At 47.2% G+C, this 22,964-nt stretch overlaps 1 protein-coding gene across 6 annotated transcripts in view; it reads right to left on the bottom strand.

Moving 5' to 3' along the window:
• Window positions 1-10,655: 10,655 nt before the first annotated feature.
• ST6GAL1 (ST6 beta-galactoside alpha-2,6-sialyltransferase 1) overlaps window positions 10,656-22,964 on the bottom strand; it is a 135,215-nt gene continuing 122,906 nt past the window's right edge. For all 6 annotated transcript variants that reach the window (XM_055128770.1, XM_055128766.1, XM_055128769.1 and 3 more), the window contains 3 exons: window positions 16,270-16,368; window positions 14,907-15,081; window positions 10,656-13,600 (listed from right to left, as the gene is read on the bottom strand). In XM_055128770.1, coding sequence (XP_054984745.1) covers window positions 13,359-13,600; window positions 14,907-15,081; window positions 16,270-16,368 — 516 coding nt within the window. In that variant the 3' untranslated portion in view covers window positions 10,656-13,358. The remainder of the gene's footprint in view (window positions 13,601-14,906; window positions 15,082-16,269; window positions 16,369-22,964) is intronic.

A 22,964-nucleotide genomic window follows, 5' to 3' on the forward strand; every position in this document is an offset into this window, starting at 1 on the left:
CAGGTAAGCATGATACTGTCATGGGAAAATAATGAACCTTGATAAGCGACCTGAACATATGGAGATTTGTGAGCTTGTGGACAAAAACTTTTAATGTGATTTAAGAAATTCAAGGCCCAGAGAAGTGGCCCAATGGCAAGGGACCTGCCTTGCCAGCAAGTTCAACCTCTGGCACCACCCAATATGTGAAGTGATCCTGACAACACTGTTGTTTATCCTCAGTGACTGCAATACAAAAAAAAAGTGTGTGATCTTTGGCACACCCTGCAACCAAGGGTGACTCCCAATAAGCACAGAAACCAAGTGGGCAGCACCCTTACATGTCCCTGCAGAGTAACAATAGGACAGCAGTAAAGGGAAGGACAAAAACAAAATTATACAAGACTTTTGTGTGTGTGTGTGTGTGTGTGTGTGTGTGTGTGTGTGAAGCAAGGTAGGTTTAATTGAAACATTTAAAAAGATGTGAGGGGACAGAGAGAAAGAAGTACAAGCTAGAGAGAAAGAAGTATGTGTTTGAAAGAGAACACAGGCTTCTTTAGAGTGAAAACAGAGAAACACGGGGACAAGCTAGCAAGATACATGTCCAAGGGAGAGTATGGGCTTGAAGAGCAAGCCTACAACACTTTGTAAAAGAAGTTCCGTGAGCTGGGTCAGAGAGATCATACAGGGATTAAGGCACTTGCCTTACTTATGTTTGTGAACCTCATTTGAACCCCAGTACCACATATGGTTCTCTAAGCACAGAGCCAGAAGTGGTCCCTGAGCACTTCCGGCTATAGCCAAAATGTTTTAAGAAACAGCATAAAACTTTAGTAAGTGAGAATAATATACAAACCGGGCCAGAGTGATAGCACAGTGGGTAGGATACTTGCCTTGCACGCAGACAGCCCAAGTTCAATTCCCAGAACCTTATATGGTCCCCCAAGTCAGACAGGAATTATCCCTGAGCCAAAGAATAAATATATAATATGTTATAATATTATATGTAAATAAATAATAGGAAACAGTACTTGAAGAAAATGGAGTCAGCAAAGAAAGAGACCATCTGCACACAAATAGGAGGGAAGTTGTATGCTTATATATGCGATAATTTGGTTTAGGACAAGTGTAGAGAAACCATATGTCCTACTTTAGAAGAAATTGTGCAAGTTCTAACACATCCTTATGATTGAATTTAGTCAACCATTCAACAAATATTTCTGAAGCATTTCTTAATAGTCTGGAAGTATTTTTGTGATGCATTTTTAAACTGAAGAAAAGAACAGGGGCCGGAGTGATAGTACAGCGGGTATGGCGTTTGCCTTGTACATGGCTGACTTGGGTTCGATCTCCGGCATCCCATATGGTCCCCCAAGCACAGCCAGGAGTAATTACTGAGTGCAGAGCCAGGAGTAACCCCTGAGCATGGCTGGGTGTGACCCAAAAAGCAAAGAAAAGAAAAGAGCAGGATACACCAACATGTATTCAAAATATATGTAAACATGTATTATAAACATTGTATACTTGCACAAATATATCATACTATATTTTGTATGATACCTAATTATATTTATTTGTACATATAATTTTAACTATAAAATTATATAATTTAATTGGGACCCCAAGGGACCTAGCTCCGGCAGCCGACCTCCACTACCAAACCATTGCCACGCTCCAGGCCGCTTTCCACATGCTTAGCCAAGCCTCAGGCATGAGCAAAGTCCCTCAGAAGCCAGGTAATGTGGAACTTTGTGATCTTGGACTCTGGGCTCAACAGGACCCAGGAGCAGAGATCCTCTGCCTGCTTCCCACAATCTCTTCGACCCAGGGGTCACACCCGTAAACCACCTCCTGCCAATGCCAGATAATCTCATCAGCCACCCTCCAGAACTCACAGCTGCTTCTTCTGGAAGGGAGCATAAAATGAGGCCCCCATAACCATGCCACCAGACTCCACACCAGGGTTGCCCAAGAGGGGGGGGCGGGTGAGAGCCCTCCCCACCCCACGGGATCCAGCTCCGGCAGCCAACCTCCACTACCAGACCGCTGTCATGCGCCAGGCCACTTTCCACAGGTTCAGGCCAAGACTCACTCATGAGTGAACATATTCCTGCTGGCATGGAAGAGCCTGGCACACAAGCTCCCCGTGGCATATTTGATATGCCAAATACAGTAACAATAACAGGTCTCATTCCCCTGACTCTGAAAAGAGCCTCCAATCTTTGGAAAAAATGAGTAAGGAGAGGCTGCTAAAAATCTCAGGGCTGGGACGAATGGAGACGTTGCTGGCGCCTGCTTGAGTAAATCGAAGAACAACGGGATGACAGTGATACAGTGACAGTGATAATTTTAATTTAGAATTTGGAACTAGTAGTGGTAATTATCTTTGGATGAGGGGATGGTGAGGGTATCTCTTTTCCCTTTTATGACTCTGTGTTCCTTTGATAATATATATTGCTTTTGTAATCAGTAAGAACCTTTTATTTGTGGTAGGGGGTTGTTTGGGCCACACCTAACGGTGTTCAGGGTTTACTCCTGGCTCTGTGCTCAGGGATCACTTTTGTGATATGAATCATATATGGTGCAGTGGATCAAACTCATGTTCACTGCATGCAAGGCAAACACCTTATCTGCTGTCCTTTATCTCTCTCTCTCTCTCTCTCTCTCTCTCTCTCTCTCTCTCTCTCTCTCTCTGGCTTTAGCAAAAGCATTTTAAAGAAAAAAAATCTGCCCAATATTCAAGAAGTTCACCCATTGAAATTCCCCAAATTCCTGCCCAAAATGACTCTTTATTGTTCTTTATCTTGTGTAATCCTATTTCTTTGTACTTTTCGTTTGTATAGTAACTTCTTTCTAGGTACATCTGAATGTTTTCCTAATAGCAATTATCAATTGTTACTGGATACTTACCTATTCACTATCCAAGTTTAACATTCCAGCACATTCTCTCACGGGATTAATGAAACACGGGTAGGGCAGTTTGTTAATCTTTAGTCTCTTTGTCCTAATGCCACTCACTGTAGACTGGAAGAAATAGAATTCCTCTTCCTCTTAGATATAGAATTCCTCTTCCTCTTAGATATAGAATTCCTCTTCCTCTTAGAACTTTGTTTGCTAGTCAATGCTCTGAGAAGTCGAGGCAGAAACTCATCTTGGTGTCTGGATTTCACTTCATCTCTCTTGGAACTGATGTTACTCTCTCTGACTGTAAGTAAGGATGAACGCTGAAGGTGAAGGATCCCTGCCCACAGACAGAGAAGAAAGACTGTCCTTCCCTTGCTATAGCACTGCTTGGAAGGCGGACTGAGGGTCACAAGAGAAGAAGCCAGAAAGGCCACAGGGAATAAGTGGAGGGGATCCTAGAGGCACCCAGTTTCCCTTCTTCCCCTCCTAGCATGACCTAGCACCAGCCATAAGAACTGAAAGTCTGGCAGGATGTGAATTTCTTTGAGAACTAGGAGCCTACAGAGAAATAGTACAGCAGATTGGAGTTTGCCTTGCATGCAGCTGACCTGGGTTCGATCTCTGGCAGCCCATATGGCCCCCTGAGGTCAGCCAGAGGCTGCAGGCATGTCTGTGACTTGAATCTTTCCTCTCTGAAGCTGCTTCCAGGACTCAACATACACACTTTTTAAAACAAGCATCACAGGAGTGCCTAAGGCGGCCTAGCTCAAGGGGCGCAGACAATAGCACTGAGGAGGTGCTGGGAGGCAGGCGAGGGGTGATGGGGCTGACTGTGCAATGTGGGTGTTGCTCACGCTGCTCAGAGGGGCCTCGGGCCCAGCCTGCAGGGCCGCGTGATGGCCCACACCAGGCTACAGGTGAAGGTGTACACACACAATGAGGACTGCCAGTGGGATGACCGGGGCATTGGCTGTGTCACATGTCATCGGGCTATGTTGTGCGGCTGTAGGGCACGTCTCTGCTTGTCAGGGCTGAGAGTGATGTGGGACCAGTGACAAACCACCTCCAGTGCCATGTATGGTCATTTACTGGCCCTACCCCAGAGCCTCATAAATAAATCTATAAAGAGATCAACCAACTGCCAAAAGTATTCAGACATTCGCACATAGTCCAGACGTCCGAAGCACCCCAGAGAGGGGCGGGTCAGCCCAGTGCTCGCCCAAACAGAACCCCGGCAGTGCTGGCTCCCACATTCCAAAACTCTCAATATGCCTCCAACTGAACTCTATCATCTCAGGGACTGAGTTCACTGAGAAATTAAACCTGCCACAAATTTCGGCTTTTCAACCAAGGGTTGAAAGTAGATAAAGACACAAACATGAGGGGGCTGGAGTGATAGCACAGCGGGTAGGGCGTTTGCCTTGCGCGCAGCCGACCCGGCTTCGAATCCCAGCATCCCGTATGGTCCCCTGAACACCGCCAGGGGTGATTCCTGAGTTCCTGAGTGCATGAGCCAGGAGTGACCCCTGTGCATCGCCAGGTGTGACCCAAAAAGCAAAAAAAAAAAAAAAGACACAAACATGATAACCTTTCAGTACCTGTACTGCAAATCATAATGTCCAAAATGAAAGGGAGAGAGGAAGAGAGGGAGAGGTGGGGAGGGGGGAAGAAGAAGAGCGCCTACCATAGAGGCAGGCTGGGGAGGGGCATGAAAGGAAGGAAACAAGGGCACTGGTGGTAGGAAATGTACACTGGTTAAGGGACAGTTATTAGACCATTGCATGACTGAAACCCAATCATGAACAACTTAGAAATAACTAAGGTCCAACCAGCTCACTTTTATAAGCCACTTGTCGGTGGCCCAGCAAAGATGAGAACTTCAACACAAAAAGGCACATCTGTGGGATGTTGGTTGCAGTGACATTTACGATAGCCGAGCTTGTGAGAACCACCAAAGTGCCTGTGGTAAACAGACATGGCTGATGCACAGGATGAAATATGCACCCTACCCAGGCCTGGTCCTCGGAGCACTGCTGGGTGCGACTGTGGAGCCCCGCCCCACCCACAACACCCGTGTGATCCTGTAGGTCTCTTAGTGCCTCAAGAGTGGCTGGGTAATCTCTGGCCAGCAGGATCCGAGCAGCTCGCCATCCCTGGATGCTAACACTGACCACCAACCCAGTTGATCAAGTATTGACGGGAGGGGCCCCTGGGTTGCTATGGAACCACTTGGAAGCTCCACCTTCAAAAAAAAAAAAAAAAGGAGGGGCTGGAGCAATAGCACAGCAGTTAAGGGCGTTTGCCTTGCATGCGGCCGACCTGGGTTTAATTCCCAGCATCCCATATGGTCCCCTGAGCAACGCCAGGAGTAATTCCTGAGTGCAGAGCCAGGAGTAACCCCTGTGCATCACCAGGTGTGACCCAAAAAGCAAAAAACAAACAAACAAACAAGCAAAAACAAAAAAGGGAAAATAAAAAAAGATAACGTCTTGCATTTTACTGCAAAATGGAAAGAAACAGACAAGATTAAGTGAAAGCAAAAGTCTGAGGGGGAAAATAGACAAGCATGAAATGATTTCCCTGGGGGTACAAGAATATAAAATTGATGAAAAGATAAAGTTGGAAAAAATTAACCAATGGCCACTGACAACAGAACAGTGGTTACTTGATGGAAAGAGGGTGGGGGTAGGTAGGAGAAAAGATGAAGGAGACAAAAGAAAGTGTGGTGGGTGTGTTCTAGTTCAAAATAAATAGATGAGTCACAGAGATAGTGCAGTAGGGCGTTTATCTTGCACACTGCCAACCCCAGTTGAATCCCTGGCACCATGTCTAGTCTCCTGAGTATTGCTAGACGCCCTGAACACAGAGAGAAAAGTAAGCCCTGAGCACAGCCAGGGCGTAGCCCAAAATAGAAAAAATACTTTTTTAAAAAAAATTTGGGCTACACAGTTCAGAGCTTATTACTGGCTCTGCACTCAGGAATCACACCTGGAGGGCTCGTGGACCAAATGTGGTGCTGGGGATTGAACCCAGTGGGCTGATGCAAGGCACATGCGCGACCTGCTGCATTATCGCTCCAGCCTGAATAAATAATTTTTTTTTTTTTTTGCTTTTTGGGTCACACCTGGCGATGCACAGGGGTTACTCCTGGCTCTGCACTCAGGAATTACTCCTGGCGGTGCTCGGGGGACCATATGGGATGCTGGGATTTGAACCTGGGTCGGCCGCCTGCAAGGCAAATGCCCTACCCGATGTGCTATCGCTCCAGCCCCTGAATGAATAAATTTTAAAGGGAAAAAATATAAGCAGTGTGTATCCAAGTAACAAGTGGTGATAAAGTAGCCTGAACGCTTTTCTTAGAGACCCCACTGAGGACGGGGACAGAGGGCCACTGTGGAGTTGACAGAGTTCTCAGCTCCCACCTTTATTGAAAGCCACTTTCGTATATTTCTCTCTAGAGCTTGCATTTTCAGGGAACCAGACAAAAACTCACACTCAGAGCATGAGGAATTTGAGTTCCTGGGTAGTGTGGCACTGGACACAGGGCTTAGGAGGACAGTCTCAGAGTTATCTGGATTCTGGGAACTACTTGAGCATCCTTCCCTCATAATTCTTACTCACTCAGCTATTTCTGTGGCTCTCATGTGACTCCGCAGGCCGCAATAGCAAGACTGGGTTCCCATGAAGATGTCACGCTCTATGCATTGGAAGGTCCTTCCTGCAGCTTTGCTAGAGGCCAGGGCCCTTTCACCAAGCCCACAGATAGCCAATTCCTTTGCCTATTCTTTCCAGCCCCGTCCAAGGAACTCGTTGCAGATGGGAGAATTAAAAACAGGGGTGGGAAAGTATTCACTTGCCAAAGAAACAAAGTATGACCAACTATGACTTCCACAACTGAAATGCATTGTCTCACAGTTCTGGAAGCTGGACGTCTGAGTGATGGAGTCAGCAGGGCTGGCTCCCTGGAAGGGAGAATTTCCCATGACTCACTCATAGCTTCCAGTGGTTTGCTAGTCATCTTTGACATTTCTTGGCTTATTGATGCATAAGAAGCACATAGAAGCTTAAACTCTGATCTCTGCCTGTATCTTCACAGGATGTTCTGTGTTGGATGTTCCCTATGGGATGTGTGTGTGTGTATGTGTGTGTATGTGTGTGTGTGTGTTTGTGGTTATCTCCAAACTTCCCTTTGTACAGGACACTGGTCAATCCTGCACTAGTATGATCCCATCTTAACTAACTCTGCATTTGACCTTCTTTCCAAATAAGCTCACAGTGTGAAATTCAAAGACATTGATGTAGGATGACATTACTTTGTCCTTTCCCTCCTTGCCACAAGTAGCTTGTCCCGGTTTTCCCAGGACTTTAGGCTTACCCCAGTCTCACCCATCAAGGTGTTCCCGAATCTTTCCCATCCCTTTGTTTAGCTATAATCACTTCTCCATGCTCTCTTCCCCAAAAGAGTTAATCCGCGGTTTTTCCTTAATCTGACTCTGCTAATTTGTAAGGTCAGAGCTTCCTAGGATACTGAATTTCTAAGTTAATATTGCCTTTCTCCTCTTTTTGTGCCTTTTGAATAACTTACTTTAAAGCTATGTCTGTTTTGTATAGACACAAGAAGACAATATTATGCTTTTATAACTTGGGAATTAATTGGCCTCGAATATTATTCCCTCCCAGGCATCTGCTTTCTCCACTTAAGCCTCAGTTGCCCTCAGTTTCTAGCACCCCAAAAGCAGGGTCCCCGACGTGGGACGGGAAGGATCCAGGGCAAGCGGTGAGTTATGTGCTACCCTGGCATCGAGATGGGCCTGGCCAAAGTGCCTAATTCTTAACTATAAGTTAAGAGCTTGATCATAGACAAATGCTGTCATGATCCAATAGTAATTATGAGACTAGGACCCTGCCAGGGATAGGAAAGACTGATCTGGCCTGAGCACTGTAGTCTGAGATTGAGATGGCCCCAGGAGAGCAATTCTATAAGCTTTAATGCATCTCTTATTGTGTCCATACAAAATAATATTATGAATTCTTATATGTTTGCTGGCTGAGGAGAAGAGAAACACATTCATGGGACTCCGCCCTTGGGTGGATCCTCCTGCTGAAAGAGAATTAAGTCCTAGGAGAAGCATCCCCTAAGGGAAAGGAACCTTACCCTATTGATGGTGACCACACCTATGTGTACGGCCCAACCCCCTCATGCTGTGGAGATTTAACTAGGCTGTAAGAGTGGGTTGGGGGGCCAGATCCACGGGGGCAGATCCACGAGGGCCGGATACACAGATCCAGAGAGACCGAGAGCCGGGAGAGAAGCAGGGAGAGAGAATGAAATAAACGGATCGAGCAACCAGTTTGGCCTTCTTCCTTCTTCCTTCCGTCGCCTGCCTTTGACCGACAGCACACACAGCGGTTCCGGGGCACCGGACGCGGGCGGTGAGACAGAGCCGCCCGGAGAGCCCGAGAGTGCTCGCACCCCTCAGCGAGCCTTAGTTTTTTACAGCCATTCTGCGCCCTATTATGGAGAAGGAAGAGATATTTGGGTACTTGGAAGCATGCTGGAATGTTGTCTCTGTTAAACATAAGGTGCAGGTCTATGCCTTAGAGAGACAAGCTCAGAAAAGATGTTTTAATTGTGGAAAACCAGGCCACTTTCGTAGAGATTGCAATGCACCCCCAAGCCGTGCTACGAGAGCACGTCCTGGGCCCTGTCCCAGGTGTAAGAAGGGAAACCACTGGGCCAGAGACTGCAGAGCCAGACTTGCACCTCCCGGGCCCTGTCCCAGGTGTAAGAGAGGAAATCATTGGGCCAGAGATTGTCGCTTTAATTTTGATGCAGTGGGTAACCCCAATTCGGGAAACCTGCAAGGGGGACAGCCCCAGGCCCCGCAAAATCAGGGGATGTTCTCAGTTGCAGCCCCTCTCCCCAATGTGGAGTTTCAGAGCTCCAATCAGTAGACTCACTGCAGCCAGTGACGGCAGGAAGCACAGCCTTGGATATTTCCTGTCCCGATACAATTATTACAACCCCTTTTCAGTATAGAACACTGCGGCTTTAAGCCCACCACCTCTACGTTTTCCGTGGACATATGGAATGTTAAGTCAAATACAAAAAGGAGATATTTTCTCAATTGAATGTAGCAGGAAAACTCCTCATTCGAGGAAAAGGCTATGCTTTTGTTTCAACAGATAACCCCGCTGGGAAACTTTGGGTCCCATTATGTCTTATCAGAAGCAGAATTCAACCACCTGATTTGGATCTCAGACCTCCAGAGATTCACAACCCTTCAAATTCCAGCTCAGATTCATCATCAAACAGACCCAAGCTGGAAAACACAAGGAAAGAAGAGGAGCCAGCGTCAGAGGACCTAGAGCAAAGGCCTCTAGCTCCTTACACACTTCATGAGGTCACATTAAGACCTTTCCTTATACCCTCTTTTACAGGTTGTGGATTGGACAATGCCAGGCCTCCATATTTTGAGCAATACTTTACTTTTACCCTTTCCTTGGGATTCACAGTTTCCTGAATGAGAAAAAAATGACTTTTAACAGGAACATCTTTTTCATTTCTCTCTAGGATATCCATTTGTATTGGAGCTTTCCTCTGTCTCTTTCTTTATCCACAGGCATGGAGACCAAACCCCAACTGCGAAAGCCTCTAATAACTTTAAAGTGTTTTTTCCAAACACAACCTAGGTTGAACCCCTAGGACTGCTGAGGAACCAGACCAGAGAATAGCTGTATTCCCCTGCTGAAGTTCTCCTGCCAGAAGTTGTGATGCTCCTGTTCCAGTGCTCCCTGACTGATCCAGTGCTTCCTGAAATTTGTTGGACTCCTAATAGCTGCTTTCCAGAGACTCATTGCTGCTACCACTACTGCTGCTGCTACAAGGACAACTCTTCAATTTTGATCCAGACACTTCATTTCTTCAAACTGTGACTAAATGACTCTTATCGTTGGTGACTCTTGTCACCCCTGGACAGCGCAGGACAATTGGACGCTTTACTATAAGCACTGCTCTGGACCCAGGGTCGGACTGAAATCTTAGCACAACTAATAAGACTGTATTGTGATTTAGAATTGTGCTGTGATTTGAAATGGTACTGTATTTAGAATTGTTCCACTTTCTATTTCATTGAGAAGCCTCTGGCTGTCTGCCTGCCAGCAGCCATCTATTCCCACACTGCTAATGTCAGAGTCAAAATTCTTATCAATGGCTTTTCCAACCCGTGAAACGCTGCTGTGAATGTCTTTGTGGTCTGAGGCCAACTTCTGAACGGTATCCTTTATTCTTTTACACTTTAACATGAATTTTAAGGGTCACATTCAGCCCAAAGTGGAGGTGGAGGTGGGTAGTTCATGGGGAGGAGGAATTATTTCTCCCCGTACTCCTGCTTCTCTTCAGGATACTCCCGTATACAACTGGCTCTTTGGGGGCACTGTTCTTTCAGGGCTTTTGTCTTTGGGAAACCAAGGTATGGAGCTTCCTTTGGTTCTGCTTCTGCCTTACCGCAGCCCTTTCCAGATGTGTTCAGTGAACACTTGCTCACCTATTAGATGGATTCCAAGCAAGAGCAAATGGAAGGAAAATCAAGAAGCAGTGAATATCTCAAAGGCACTATCCTGCGACTTGAGCATCTCTTTCCTGGAGGTCTGAAGAAGCAGCGCCCATACCTCAGAGGAATTAGTAAAGGAGTGGGATTAAGAGACAGGGGTTATCAGTAGATATTCCCTTAGTAAGCAATAAGAAAGAGACACACGTGGCTTTTTTTAAAAAAAAAAACATTTATTTTAAAATGTTATATAACCTTTGGAAATTTCTGAGGTGGATATCTCAACTCCAAACCATACTCAAAACAGCGTACTTGATTGGTGGCACATTTTGAGGAATCCATGACACAGCATGAATGACTACTGAAGACAGGGCCAAAGAGAGAGGGACCCGAGTGCAGCACTCAGTCATGATTTTTAAATTATGTCACCTAATACCTATATCTTATTTGCATGTTCCCAGACAGTCCGTACATATAAAGCACAGAATTAAGAGTTCGGTAGACATCAGAAATGTACTTAAATTAATTTGATCCCTTCTCTAATGATTAAAAGCTAGCATCTACCCAGTGTTAACCTGGTGTCCACCTCCACATGCCCCTCTTGCTGATGGATGGCCATCTTCTACGTCCTCTCGATTCCAAAACTGCAATGAGTGTGTGCAATGTCACACAAGCCAGGAACTCAGGGGAATAGAAAGGTGAAAATGACTTGTACCACCTGGCAGGGAGGGATCCCTGCGCCCTGCCCGTTCCCAAGCAGAGTTCAGTCTAAGCTACAGGCAGGGAAGGATCCGGGCTTGTTTCTGCAACTCCACTGCTTTTGTTGGTGTCCACGATGTTCTAAGCCAAGTTCTCTCCTGACAGGACGTTGAACTCTACAAGGACACGGCCCTATGCTCTGGCGTCCCTCAGAGCAAGATGCTGCTTGGGTCTGGCCACAGGAGTAGGCCAGTCATAAAGGAAGGAAACCCGCCGTGGTTGCAAATCTCCTGCATGCCAGTTATTGATCCAGGACAGGGTTGCATGCATCCCTCATGACAGCCAGCCCACGGCAGGCTCATCACTCCCCATTTTACAGATGTGGAAACAGAGGATCAGAGAGGAGAATCTTCCCATGCAGGCACAGCTAGCCAACAGGGAAGCAGAGATCTGACACCCCGGGGCTGTGCTGTGCCTTTAGAAGTTCTTTGAGTGTTGGCCAGAGATGAACGGTCCTGCTCCTGGGGGAGCGGGTGGAGAGCTCGTACCTGAGGCTTTGAGTCCACAGGAGCAGCTCCCAAGAGTTCAGAAACCCAGCGCTACCGTATTGCTCTGTGACCCTGTGCCAGGCTACACAGGGGCTGGATCGGTCCAGTGGGGTCCTCCACTCGGGGAGGCGATTTGAAGCATCCAGGGAGCAGGTCCAGCGGGCGGGGCTCTGCTTCAAGACTCTGATGTTGCCATTTGCTGAAGGAGGTGGAGGGCGTCCTGCTGTGAGAATCAATCGGGGCTCCGAGGTTCTGTCCTCTGAGAGACACTTCAAGCTCTAGGGAGACACGTCCCCACTCCCTGAGACGCCTTCCACAGAAGGCCTGGGAAGATCGAGAGAATTAGGTCAGGGGACCTTGAGAGTGGGAAGTGCTGAGAGAGAATTAGGTCAGGGGACCTCGAGAGTGGGAAGTGCTGAAAGCCGTGAGGAGGAGATGCGAGGACAGTCTTTAGGGCGTGACAGGGGAGGGAGGCAGATGGCGACAGGGGCCAGCCATTCAAAAGAGTTGGAACCAGGCAGAAGGATGCCTCACAGGCATGACAGGGTCGGGCCATGCCAGGCTTGGGAAAGTCAGGGTGTTGGCTTTCCTGGCACCTGCAGTGGGGCTGCATGTGCTGCTCAGATGTGGGTCTGGGGTGTACCCCCCAAAAAATGGAAGCCTGTGAATTGAGATCGGTGAGAGAGGAAGTTTGGATAAGAGAGGCTGAAAGAGGGCCAGAAAGACAACTCAACAGGCTGAGAATGTGCTCTGCATGCAGGAGGTCTGGGTTTGACACCCTGCACACCACCGGAAGCCACCCCTGACCACAGAATCGGGAGCAGCCTCAAGCACTGCCAGGGGTGACCCATAAAAGAAAAAAAAATGGGGTAGGAGAGAGGCAGAAAACAAAACACATATCTGGCTATCTAGGCATGTTTCAGATGCTCTGAGGTTAATGTCTCGGCTCCAAATAGAGCCAGTAATGTTTGTCATCAGTGGGAAGGTTCGAGGACTTCATGATATTTGCTCTCTGCAGGCTTCTGGGCAAGGCGTACACTGGAGCTGCCCTGCTCATCTCTCTCTCTCTCTCCATTCTTAGCCTCCTGTGGATGGAGATGGAACTTTCTGTACCTCACGTCCCTGGGGATGGGGGGCCTTGAGCCTTCCCTCATCAGCACCTGGGCTGAGGACCTGCCAAATCAGCCAGTGACTGCAACGCTGCCTCTGCCAGAAGCATGGACTCAGAAGACAACTTCGTTCTGGAGAAACGAGACATTTCCTACCTTCTGTGCCCATTACTGGCCCCCACACATAAAAATCACAGCTTGGGAGCATGTCTTGAAGAAGCGGAACCCGTCTCTCCTGGATTTCAAGCACTGCAGAGCACGGGATGGCAAGGATAAGATCATTGGGGAAACAGCCCCGCACTGGCAGCCCTGACGAGAAAGGTAGATCTTGCATCCGTTTACATGGAAGGAAGGACCGTGCCTGCGGACGAGCAGTGTAGTGGGTGTAGCTGTGTGCTGGGGATTTGGAGCTTATACAGCCGGTGGCTGCAGACCGATGAGGCCTAGAGCACAAGATGCACACTGGGACTGTCTAGGAGCCGGGTTGTCCCAGGCCCAGGGTGGCCAAGAGAACAGCTGTCAAATGCCCCACGGGGCAGTGAGAAGATTCCTAGCCTAGGAGGCCGCCTTCAGCAGCGAATACTCCGGAAGCCGGGCAGTGTGGCTTTTCCAAGCAGGTAAATGTCCTCGTCGGTGCCCAGGTTAAGGAACTTCACCAGGTTCTTCTCATAGAGGAGCGGGTGGTAGGCGCCCATGGTGCAGGCGCTGTCGAAGAACTTCTGGTAGTAGTAGCACACGTCCGTCTTGCGCTTGGATGGGAGGAACTCGTAAATATCCACTTGGTCACACAGCGTCATCATGAGGATGATACCTGGAGAGGAGCACAGAGGTGAGAGTCCTGCTGACAGCCTGGCCCTGCCCCCCAGAGCGGATGACTCCCAATATGGGCAGACATTTATCCAGAGATTTTATTTAGCACCGTAATTCCCACTCTGAGTTCTGGTAATTGAATCGGGATGTTACTCAGGGCCATGTAAGACCTCAGACCTCCAAAACACCCCTAAGCCTAGACCCAGAGCTCTTGAGGGCTGGAGTTAGCATCGTATTTATCACCATCAACAAGCTATGTGAAAAAAAGAAGACAGTACAACCGAGGAGAGTCGTGTCTCGTGTAGATAGTACTTTAAGTACTTTCACAGCCTAGGGAAACGTTGACTGGTACTGTTGGGGGGAAGTGGTTTTTTTTTTAATTAAAAAAAAATTACGTGTGTGCCACACCCAGCAGAGCTCAGGACTTGCTTCTGGTCTGAAGTCAGGTGACAATAGGTGGTGCGGGGGATCGAACCTGGGTCAGCAGCATGCAAGAGCATTGCCCTACTGGTTGTCCTATAGCTCCAGCCCCAAGAAAATGTTTCCAATGGTGTCTGTAGGAGATGGTCTTGGGACGGACAGTTGGAACAAGAACACACTAAAATCTACTCATCCAGAGAGAAGAACGGAGCTGTGGCAGGTGGCCGGGTAGGCACACTCAGGAGGGGCACTGAAGACTGAGAAGCAAACGCAGCATAGAGCAGGAGACCTGGGTGACCAAGCCCCCTGTTCCTGCCTAGCTCAGCCACCATGTCCAGGACTCATGCCTCTCTCTCATGCCTCAGGTTCTTCATCTGTCTCCAGGGGGTGAACTTCCTATTTGTGCTGATGGGCAGCCACCGGGCAACCACCAGGCTTGTGATGGGCTGTCACTCGGCTGGGGTTGGCCACAGTCTACTCTTATCTAAGTCCCAGCTTGCTCCTTCTGTTTCCTACCTCCCCTCTTTTTCTGGGCTTCCCTCTTGTGCATCTCCACCTATCAACGGTACTCCTCCATAAAGCTCTCTGTCCACCCAGAAGAGTCCTCTCTCCTGTGAGACCTGGTGCAAATTAAGTGTTTCCTCAGACACCTGACTGAGGACTTCGAAAGTCCCCACCCTAGACTTTCGAAAGGGGAAGGGTTTCTATCCTATTCCACTCTGAATCCGAGTCAGCATCTCACAGCGCCCAATAAGTGAAAGATCTAGTGACTGGTGGATAAATGAGTAAAGGAAGGAATAAATGAGTAAAGGAAGGAATAAGTGAACTGTAAGAAAAGCTTGTTTCTTCTAGAAACAGTCACATGAATTCTCCAAACACAGACTCACCAAGCATGCCGGAGGAGGGTGGGTTGGGTTGAATCTCTTCAGGGGCCATTTCCTGAAGGATGTCCCACAGCTCCCAAGGCATCTGGGGCTTGAGGATATAAAAGGGCTGATTGGGATGCAGCTTCCTGTAGCTCTTGTAGTTCTCAAAGAAGCCATAGTCGGGATTCTTGTACCACTGAGAATGAAGCAAAAGGAGCATCTCAAGAAGAGAAATACTGCTTTCCCCAGTTTATCATCTTCATCAGGAAGCAAAGACACAAGCAGAGTTCTGGGGGTCCGGCCCTTTCCTCACAGCAGACTTTGGACCTGCCTTCCTCAGACCAGCTCTCACTCGAGAGCAGAAGGACATGTGCGCACATGCACACGCGCGCGCACACACACACACACACACACACACACACACACACACACACACACACACAGTGAACCCTAAAACAGTTTCAGACTTCAGGAACATCAAATATGGGAATGCTCTCAGAGATGAAAGGGTTTCTAAAAGGTCTACCTCACACTGATAAACGGCAGCACTGCAGCCATAAGTTGCCATATCTGTAGTTTCTGAGTTTGTCCCCTAACCCAGGCAAATTTGAGTTCCAACTGAGATTAGAGTCAAACTATTGGAAAATCAAGTAGGAGTCAGTGTTAAACTAGTAGAAACGAAAGGAGTGAAGGTGCTGGAGATCAAGAGAGCCTGGCAGCAACTTCCAAATGAAGAATGCCATGTCCTCAGAGTGATGTTCCCTTTCCTCCTGCTCTTCAGCCATCCTCCTGGGGCCACTGAAGCCCATGTGGGGAGAGTCAGGTAACAAGCATCACCAATTGTGAGGAGTTGAGGGGCCACTCCACAGAGAATCAGAATTTAGCAGGCCCGAAATTCCTCTCTCCTCTCCTACGCAGGGGTGCTGCCCATCTGGTCCTAGGGTTAGTAACTAAGTCACCCAGCAGTGACTTGCTCAGTTCACACTCCAGTCTCCTCCCCTGGAATGAGAATGAGAACAGCCATGCACTGTTGAATAAGTTGCTCTGTGAGTGAAAGGAGAATCATTCTGCAAAATAGTGAGTGTGGGGAATATTACTTCTAAGAAGAATCATTATAGTAAATGCACACAATCCACAACAGAAGGTGAGCAACCCAGCCAGTGCTTATTCCGATACGCACCAAAAACTTGAGCCCAAACCCAGTGGCCACATAGGGCAGGGCCTGGAATACTTCCAAACCACTAATCCACAGAAAGTAAAGTGCTCATCACCCAACATACCCAGAATTCAGGAAAGATTCATACTCATCCTGACTTAAAACACACCAGAACTTAGGGAACTCTATAGGCAAATAGGATACTCAATCTCACAGATACACGCTTACCTTTGGGATATCTGAGTGGTACACAGAGGGGTCCCACACAACCAGGATTCCTTCATTGTACAGACTGTCCTTGAGGAAGCGCCGCTCTGTGGTGACCAACTGTGGGAAGAAACAGATTAGGCTTTCATTTGGAGTTGCAGCTAACCCCAGGACAATAAAGGCACACAGGCCCCAGAACCCTGTGAGATTCCTCAGTTCAGGAACAACATCTCACTTTCATGAGAAGGAAAAGAAGCCTGATTGTGTGGGCCTGACAGAACATTTTCAACCACTCATTAATCCTAGCACAGAAGTAGTTCTACTCAGATGTTGAGACTCCTGGCGTGTGGGATCAGTGAGAGTATCTCAGTGACAGCCCCTTGGTAGAGATCAGGAGAGTGAGCTTTATAGTCAGAATCTCAATGAACAAAATGGTATCTGGAGCAAGGCTGTTGGCTCAAAGGACTGAAGTACATACTTTGCATGTGGAAGCCCTAGGTCCAATTCCAGCCACCACATAGGCCCCTGAGCACCACCAGGGGTCACCTCATAATTCCAAGATGGGAATAGCGCCCTGAGCACACTGCAGGCTGTGGTTGGCGCACGCGCGCGCGCGCGCACACACACACACACACGCACACACACACGAGCGCACACACACACACACACAGAGTGATGTCCAGGAATCATTTCAACTGCCAGTAAATATAGTCCGACCCTAGTTATTTCCACCTGACCATGGAGATGGGCATATGTGGTTTCTGTCACATCAAACTGAGTGCTCAGTGAAAGAATAACAACATTTGCTTTGTCTGTCACAGAGGACCAGTCTTGAGGATCAACTGAGATTAAGAATGAAGAAGAAAGACAGAAAAAGAAATTCAAAGACTGAGTGATGAGGAAACCATGTCACTCTTAAGAAAGTCACAAATGAGGGGGCTGGAGCGATAGCACAGCGGGTAGGGCATTTGCCTTGCACGCGGCCGACCCGGGTTCAATCCCCGGCATCCCATATGGTCCCCCAAGCACCGCCAGGAGTAATTCCTGAGTGCAAAGCCAGGAGTAACCCCTGAGCATCGCTGGGTGTGACCCAAAAAGCAAAAATAAATAAATAAATAAATAAATAAATAAATAAATAAATAAATATGTTTAAAAAAAAAGAAAGCCACAAATGAGCTGGGGCGGAAGCTACCATGGCAGAGCACCTGCACAGCATGGGGGTTCCCAAGTCCCCCCGTAAATCTTCAGGCCTGTACCTCAGGCCAAGCGTCATTGGAAATGACCTGCCCATTTCTCCATAATGGCTGGGTATAGCCCCTATTATTTTTAAAAAGGGAAACTTTCCTTCACCCCCCCAAAAGAGAGTACGTAGGAGATGATGTTACTCAGAACAGAGTGGAACAAAGAGCAGAAATCAAATTCCAATTGACTGAAAATAAAAGCAAGAATGACCACAATATTCCCTGCCCATTTCTACTGTTGTTTTGTGGACTCCCCCCCCAACCCCCGCCAGGTAAAATTCATAGTACGATTATGCGATTAGTTTGAGTCGTAAAGTGAAACTAGCCCACATAAACAATGCAGCTAGGATTCCAGAGATGGAAACCAACCGCTCTGAAGGTGACGCACACATACTCTAGAGACTAGAGATAAACACATTTGAAGAAATGCTTCCTGTCATCTCATGATCTTCGCCCAGCAATTTTCTTTAGCATGTAAAGCAGGGGCCCAGAAGCAGCACTCTGAGACTATCCCAGGATCTGTGAAGGTTTTCACCATCTCTCAGGAAGAAAGACATCACTTTCTGCTTTGCCGGAAATGAGGACAGTAGTATCAACAGTGCTCATAAAGAGACGAGGTACTTTTGTGTCTTTTTCTCAGTCATATTCCTGAGGGCCCTTGGAGTAAATGTTGATATTTTTATTTTGCAGATACGAGCTCAGCATGGCAGAGTAACTTATACAAGCTCCTTACAGCAAATAAGGAGGGACCGCTACACCCATCTGCCCATCTGTCTGGTTCCAGAGACCACACTTCAAATCTATACATTGTATGCCGCACCCACAGCTCTTGGGAGGTACCGAAGACACATCTGATGAGGGAGAAGAATGTCATGAAAATCTTTCACATCTGAGTTGTACTTGATCATAACTGGAAGGTCTTCAAAGAACTGGATCTAAGTCCTTCATTTCCCAGGCGGGTACACCAAGGTTGAAAAAGAAGAGACACTTATCTGAGACTTCCAGGAGAGCTAGTGCCTGAGCCAGGAACAGAACCCAGAGACGGGTTCTTAGCAAAATATTCTCTGTATCTAACCTGCTCTGAGAAACGGGAGAATGCAGGATCTACCTCACTCTTCCCGGTGTGGATCCCCTCCCACTTCCAGGTCTCAGGTGCCTTATAGTTAGACATTACCATCAGAGCAATCCTACCCAGATGACTAGCTATGTCTGGACAACTTCGAACGGTGGGTCATTTTCCCAGCTGCAGCGCACGACAGGAGAGTCGAAGGTTCTTCTCAAAGTTCTAATATTCAATTGCACAGAGCATGTGACCTAAATTCAGGGATCCCAAAGGCCCTGTGGTGAGCAGAGTTCACTATTGTCAGAGCAACAGAACCCCAAGGAACACCTGCCAGGTAAAAGCAGCACTCGGGAGACAGAGAGCTGCTATTTTAGAAATGTTTAAAGCAACAGCTCCAGATACAAAGGAAGATAAATAAATCTATGTGTGTGTATATATATATACGCATACATGTGTATATATATTTTCCTTGATGCATATAGAAAATGATCATCATCAATAATTGCATTCTTCAGATATTACCATTGTGAGTATGTTAGTTTTTCTTTTCCTCAGAGACTTATTCTCTTTACTATGGACTGGATGGTGTCTCTCCCCACACCTGTCCACCTGTCCCCCAGTTCATATAATAAAGCCCTAAACTGCTATGTGACTATGCAGGAAATAGGGTTTTCAGTACGGTAATTAAGGTTAAATGAGACCACGAGGATTAGATTCTACTCTGATAAAACTACTGCCCATGCAAGAAATGTAGGAAATAACATGGAGATTTTTCTCTCCACGTGCATGTGGAGGAAGGACCACAAGAAGATACAACAAAAAAAAGTCAGCCATTGACTCAGGAAGTGAGGCCTGCTCAGAAACCAACATTGATGGCCTCTTGGTCTTCTGTTTTTTTTCTCTTTTTTTTTTTTAAAGTAAAAACAGATTTTATTTGGAGGTTTCTGAAGGGGAAGGAGGAAGAGAAAGTAGGAGACAGTAGAGAGTAATGCACTCAAGAGAGAGTGCGGACTTTCCCAAAGACAGAGAAGCTCCTGCATGCACCCCAGCATTAGATACGGAAGCATGAAAATACGCTTCGAAAGAGGGGAGATGCGGGCGCCACATGTACTCGGTCACGCGGGCACAAGCAGCACATGGGCTCGGGCAGCACATGTGCCACCCCTTGACCTTCCGACCTCTAGAACAGTGAGAAAATATTCCTGTTATTTCTATCATTTAGGTCACCTTGCCTACAGTACTGTGTCAGGACAGCCTTAGAAATCAAATACAGGGACCAGAGCAACAGTACAGCAGGTAGGGTGTTTGCCTTGCATGTGGCTGACCTGGGTTCAATATTTAGCCTTCCATGTGGTCCCCCAAGCACCACCAGGAGTAATTCCTGAGTGCAGAGCCAGGAGCAAATCCTGAGCAACACCACATGAGCACACCACACTCCCCTCTCCCCTACTAAAAAAGTAAATACATTTTTCATAGGAAGTCTTAGGGGTTTTTTTCTGCCAGCATGGTAACCTTTGGGGCTTGATTATACAAAGATGTAATTTTTTCTCCCAAACCTATACAAGAGCTTCTACAAAAAACTCTGGGTTCCCTGCCCCCACATCTTCTCCTTCAAGCCCAATAATCCCAGATGGAGTTTGTCTAAGTCTCATGAAACCTTCTTTATATACTTATCATTGGAGCTGAATGGTTTCAAGACTCACACATAGCTATACATGGTTTCCTTACTGAATCTCCTAATACCTGGCACAGACATGAACGGAGAGATCTACCAAGCTGAAACTTCATGGTATGATACCATCTCTATAAAGAGCCATGTTCTCAATGAACACACTCTCTTTTTGTTTCAAAGGGGTTGTCACAGCCCAGATGCACAAAAGGCTTCCTGTGCCATTAGTGTGGAGGAGACGGGGGTGGCTAAAAAGGCTGAGAGGACACAGAACAAGACTAGGCTCCACCTCCCCTTGGAAGGCAGATGCTATCAGGAGAACCACACCAACACTGCTGTGCCTCCTAGGTGCCCTGTGCTCTCTGTAGGACAACAGTGGGGATGCATTTTATTCATCCACAGACGCACCCATAACACAGCTGGGACTACCAGCCCGGAGAAGAGATAGAAATGATGGACTGCCAGTTTCCTAGGGATCAAGATGTAATGTAATATCACAATGAAAGTTCAAGAAAGGCCTTTTTGAGAGTGGGAAGTATGACACAGGAAGTGTAAACCCATCTCTTAACGCTGGCAGAGGGAGCAAAGTGATATCAAAGCGTGCTTCAGAGACAAATGTGCTTCGGTGAAAACTGGCACTGTCTGCAACAGCCCCTTCCTTTCTCTTGATCACATTCCAATTCTGTGTCAATTGTTTTACAATGCTTTATAAATTACAATTATAGACAGGCTTACTCAATCTTGCCCAGTAAGAGTTTTTAATTGATTTTCTTCTGTCTCTTGCCCACCTCCTAGAAAAACCAGTTTCATGCCTTTAGTAAAAACTTGTGTTGTTTTTCTACTTCTTCTGAACCGCTTATAACTTGGGCCTAGTCCTGTCATACGTATAAACTTGACAAGGGACCGGAGTGTAGTACAGTGGGTAGTGGTGTTTGCTTTGCACACAGTCAACTCGGGTTTAATCCCTGACATCTCACATGGTCCTCTGAGCCCTGGGGGTGATCTCCGAGTGCAGAGCCAGGAGTAAGCCCTGAGCACAGCATGGAGGGAGAGAAGGGGGAGGAAGCAGGGGAGGGGAGAATAGAGCAGCTGAAAACAAAAAAAAAGAACAAAAAACATGGACTATCTGTATGAGTGATGTTCCTCCATCTCAAAAGTATCCTATAATACAAGTCTTATCTCCCTTCTGCTGGACACATCCTAAGAGACCCCACACTGGCTGACCAACTTTGCTGAGAGCTGATCTTGTTGGCCAGGATTTAGAAAGGCACATCAAGTCCCCAGAAGTCAGGAGCAAGCCTTCAAGCTTCATAGCCACACCCAACTGTGCTCCAGGTAACTCCTGGATCTGGGCTCAGGATCCCTCTATGCAATGCTTTGGGGGAACCATAAAAGGTGCCAGGAATCAAACCCACGTCGGCCACAGGCAAGACAAACGCCCTGCCTTCTGTACTATTACTCTGGCCCCATGGTCATCTTTCTTATTCTTCTTTTACAAAGAAGCAAACTTGAACTCTGAAGTGACTTGCTCAAGTCACTTACCTAGCCAGTGTTAGAGGAGGAGCCGATCAAAGTCCGACTCTTCCTTCCCACGCGACCTTCCCTTGGCTTTTCATTAGGTCTGAGTCATTGTAGGCTCGTCCTTTACTTATTCACTAAACATCATGCAGAGATGTTGATACTAAAAAGATGATGGCTCATATATACTTGGCTGCAAAGGCGTTGGAAATCAATTAGACACTCTGATTGCTCTAGGCACCTCACAGCAGGGGCACAGACAGCAATAGCCCTTTTATGACTGTCTTCCTCCTGGCTTTGAAACCATTCTCTCCAGGAAAAGAAGGGGGAGGGGAAGCCAGACCACCAGAGAGTCCCCTACTTGCTCCATTTAGGAAATGCCCCTCAAAGCCAGATTTGGTAAAAGAACTAGTCTCATCTGCCTCTGCCAGTCACTTCTCCCGCTCACTTTCCATAAAACTCTAATCTGGTTCCTCTGGTTTCTTTACTCTGCCAAATAGCAAGTGAATTCTGAAGGTCAGGCGATGAAGATATTATTGGATGAGAGAAAGAGAAGAAGAGGCCGCCTGGAAGAGAGGAGAGAAATGCATTCTCCATGGGGGCCATGATGAAAGGGCACTTTCTTTACCCCCTCCCGGAGACACTCTGTACCAGAGAGTCTAAATCTCAACATCAGAACAGCCATGGCTGACAAGTTCACATGGACAGAGACCAACATGAGTGGTTGTGAGATGAATAGGTTTGAAGCCCTAATAATCTATTTTTAATAATTATATCATCTCATACTTTCCAAAGAGGGAAAAACATAGAAGGACTGCATTCATTTGTGGACTATCGCACTGTAACATTGTCATCCTGTTCATCGATTTGCTCGAGCGGGCACCAGTAATGTCTCCATTGTGAGACTTGTTACTGTTTTTGGCATATCGAATAGCAGTAGCTTTCCAGACTCTGTTGTGTTGGGCTCTCCAAGAGGGACAGAGGAATTGAACCCACTGTGCTATCACTCCAGTCCTTAAAGTAACAGAATGGGAGACTAACACCCAAGGATAGTAAGAGATAAGGACCAAGGGGTCTGCTCCATGGCTTGGAAGCCAGCCTCACATGCTGGGGGAAAGGCAGCTCAGATAGAGAAGAGAACACCAAGTAAAGGGTGCCTGCAGGACCTGCTCGGGATGGGAGATGAGTGCTGAAAGTAGACTATAGACCAAACATGATGGCCACT

This window comes from Sorex araneus, chromosome 2 (genome assembly GCF_027595985.1).
Source record: "Sorex araneus isolate mSorAra2 chromosome 2, mSorAra2.pri, whole genome shotgun sequence".
Lineage (NCBI taxonomy): Eukaryota > Metazoa > Chordata > Mammalia > Eulipotyphla > Soricidae > Sorex > Sorex araneus.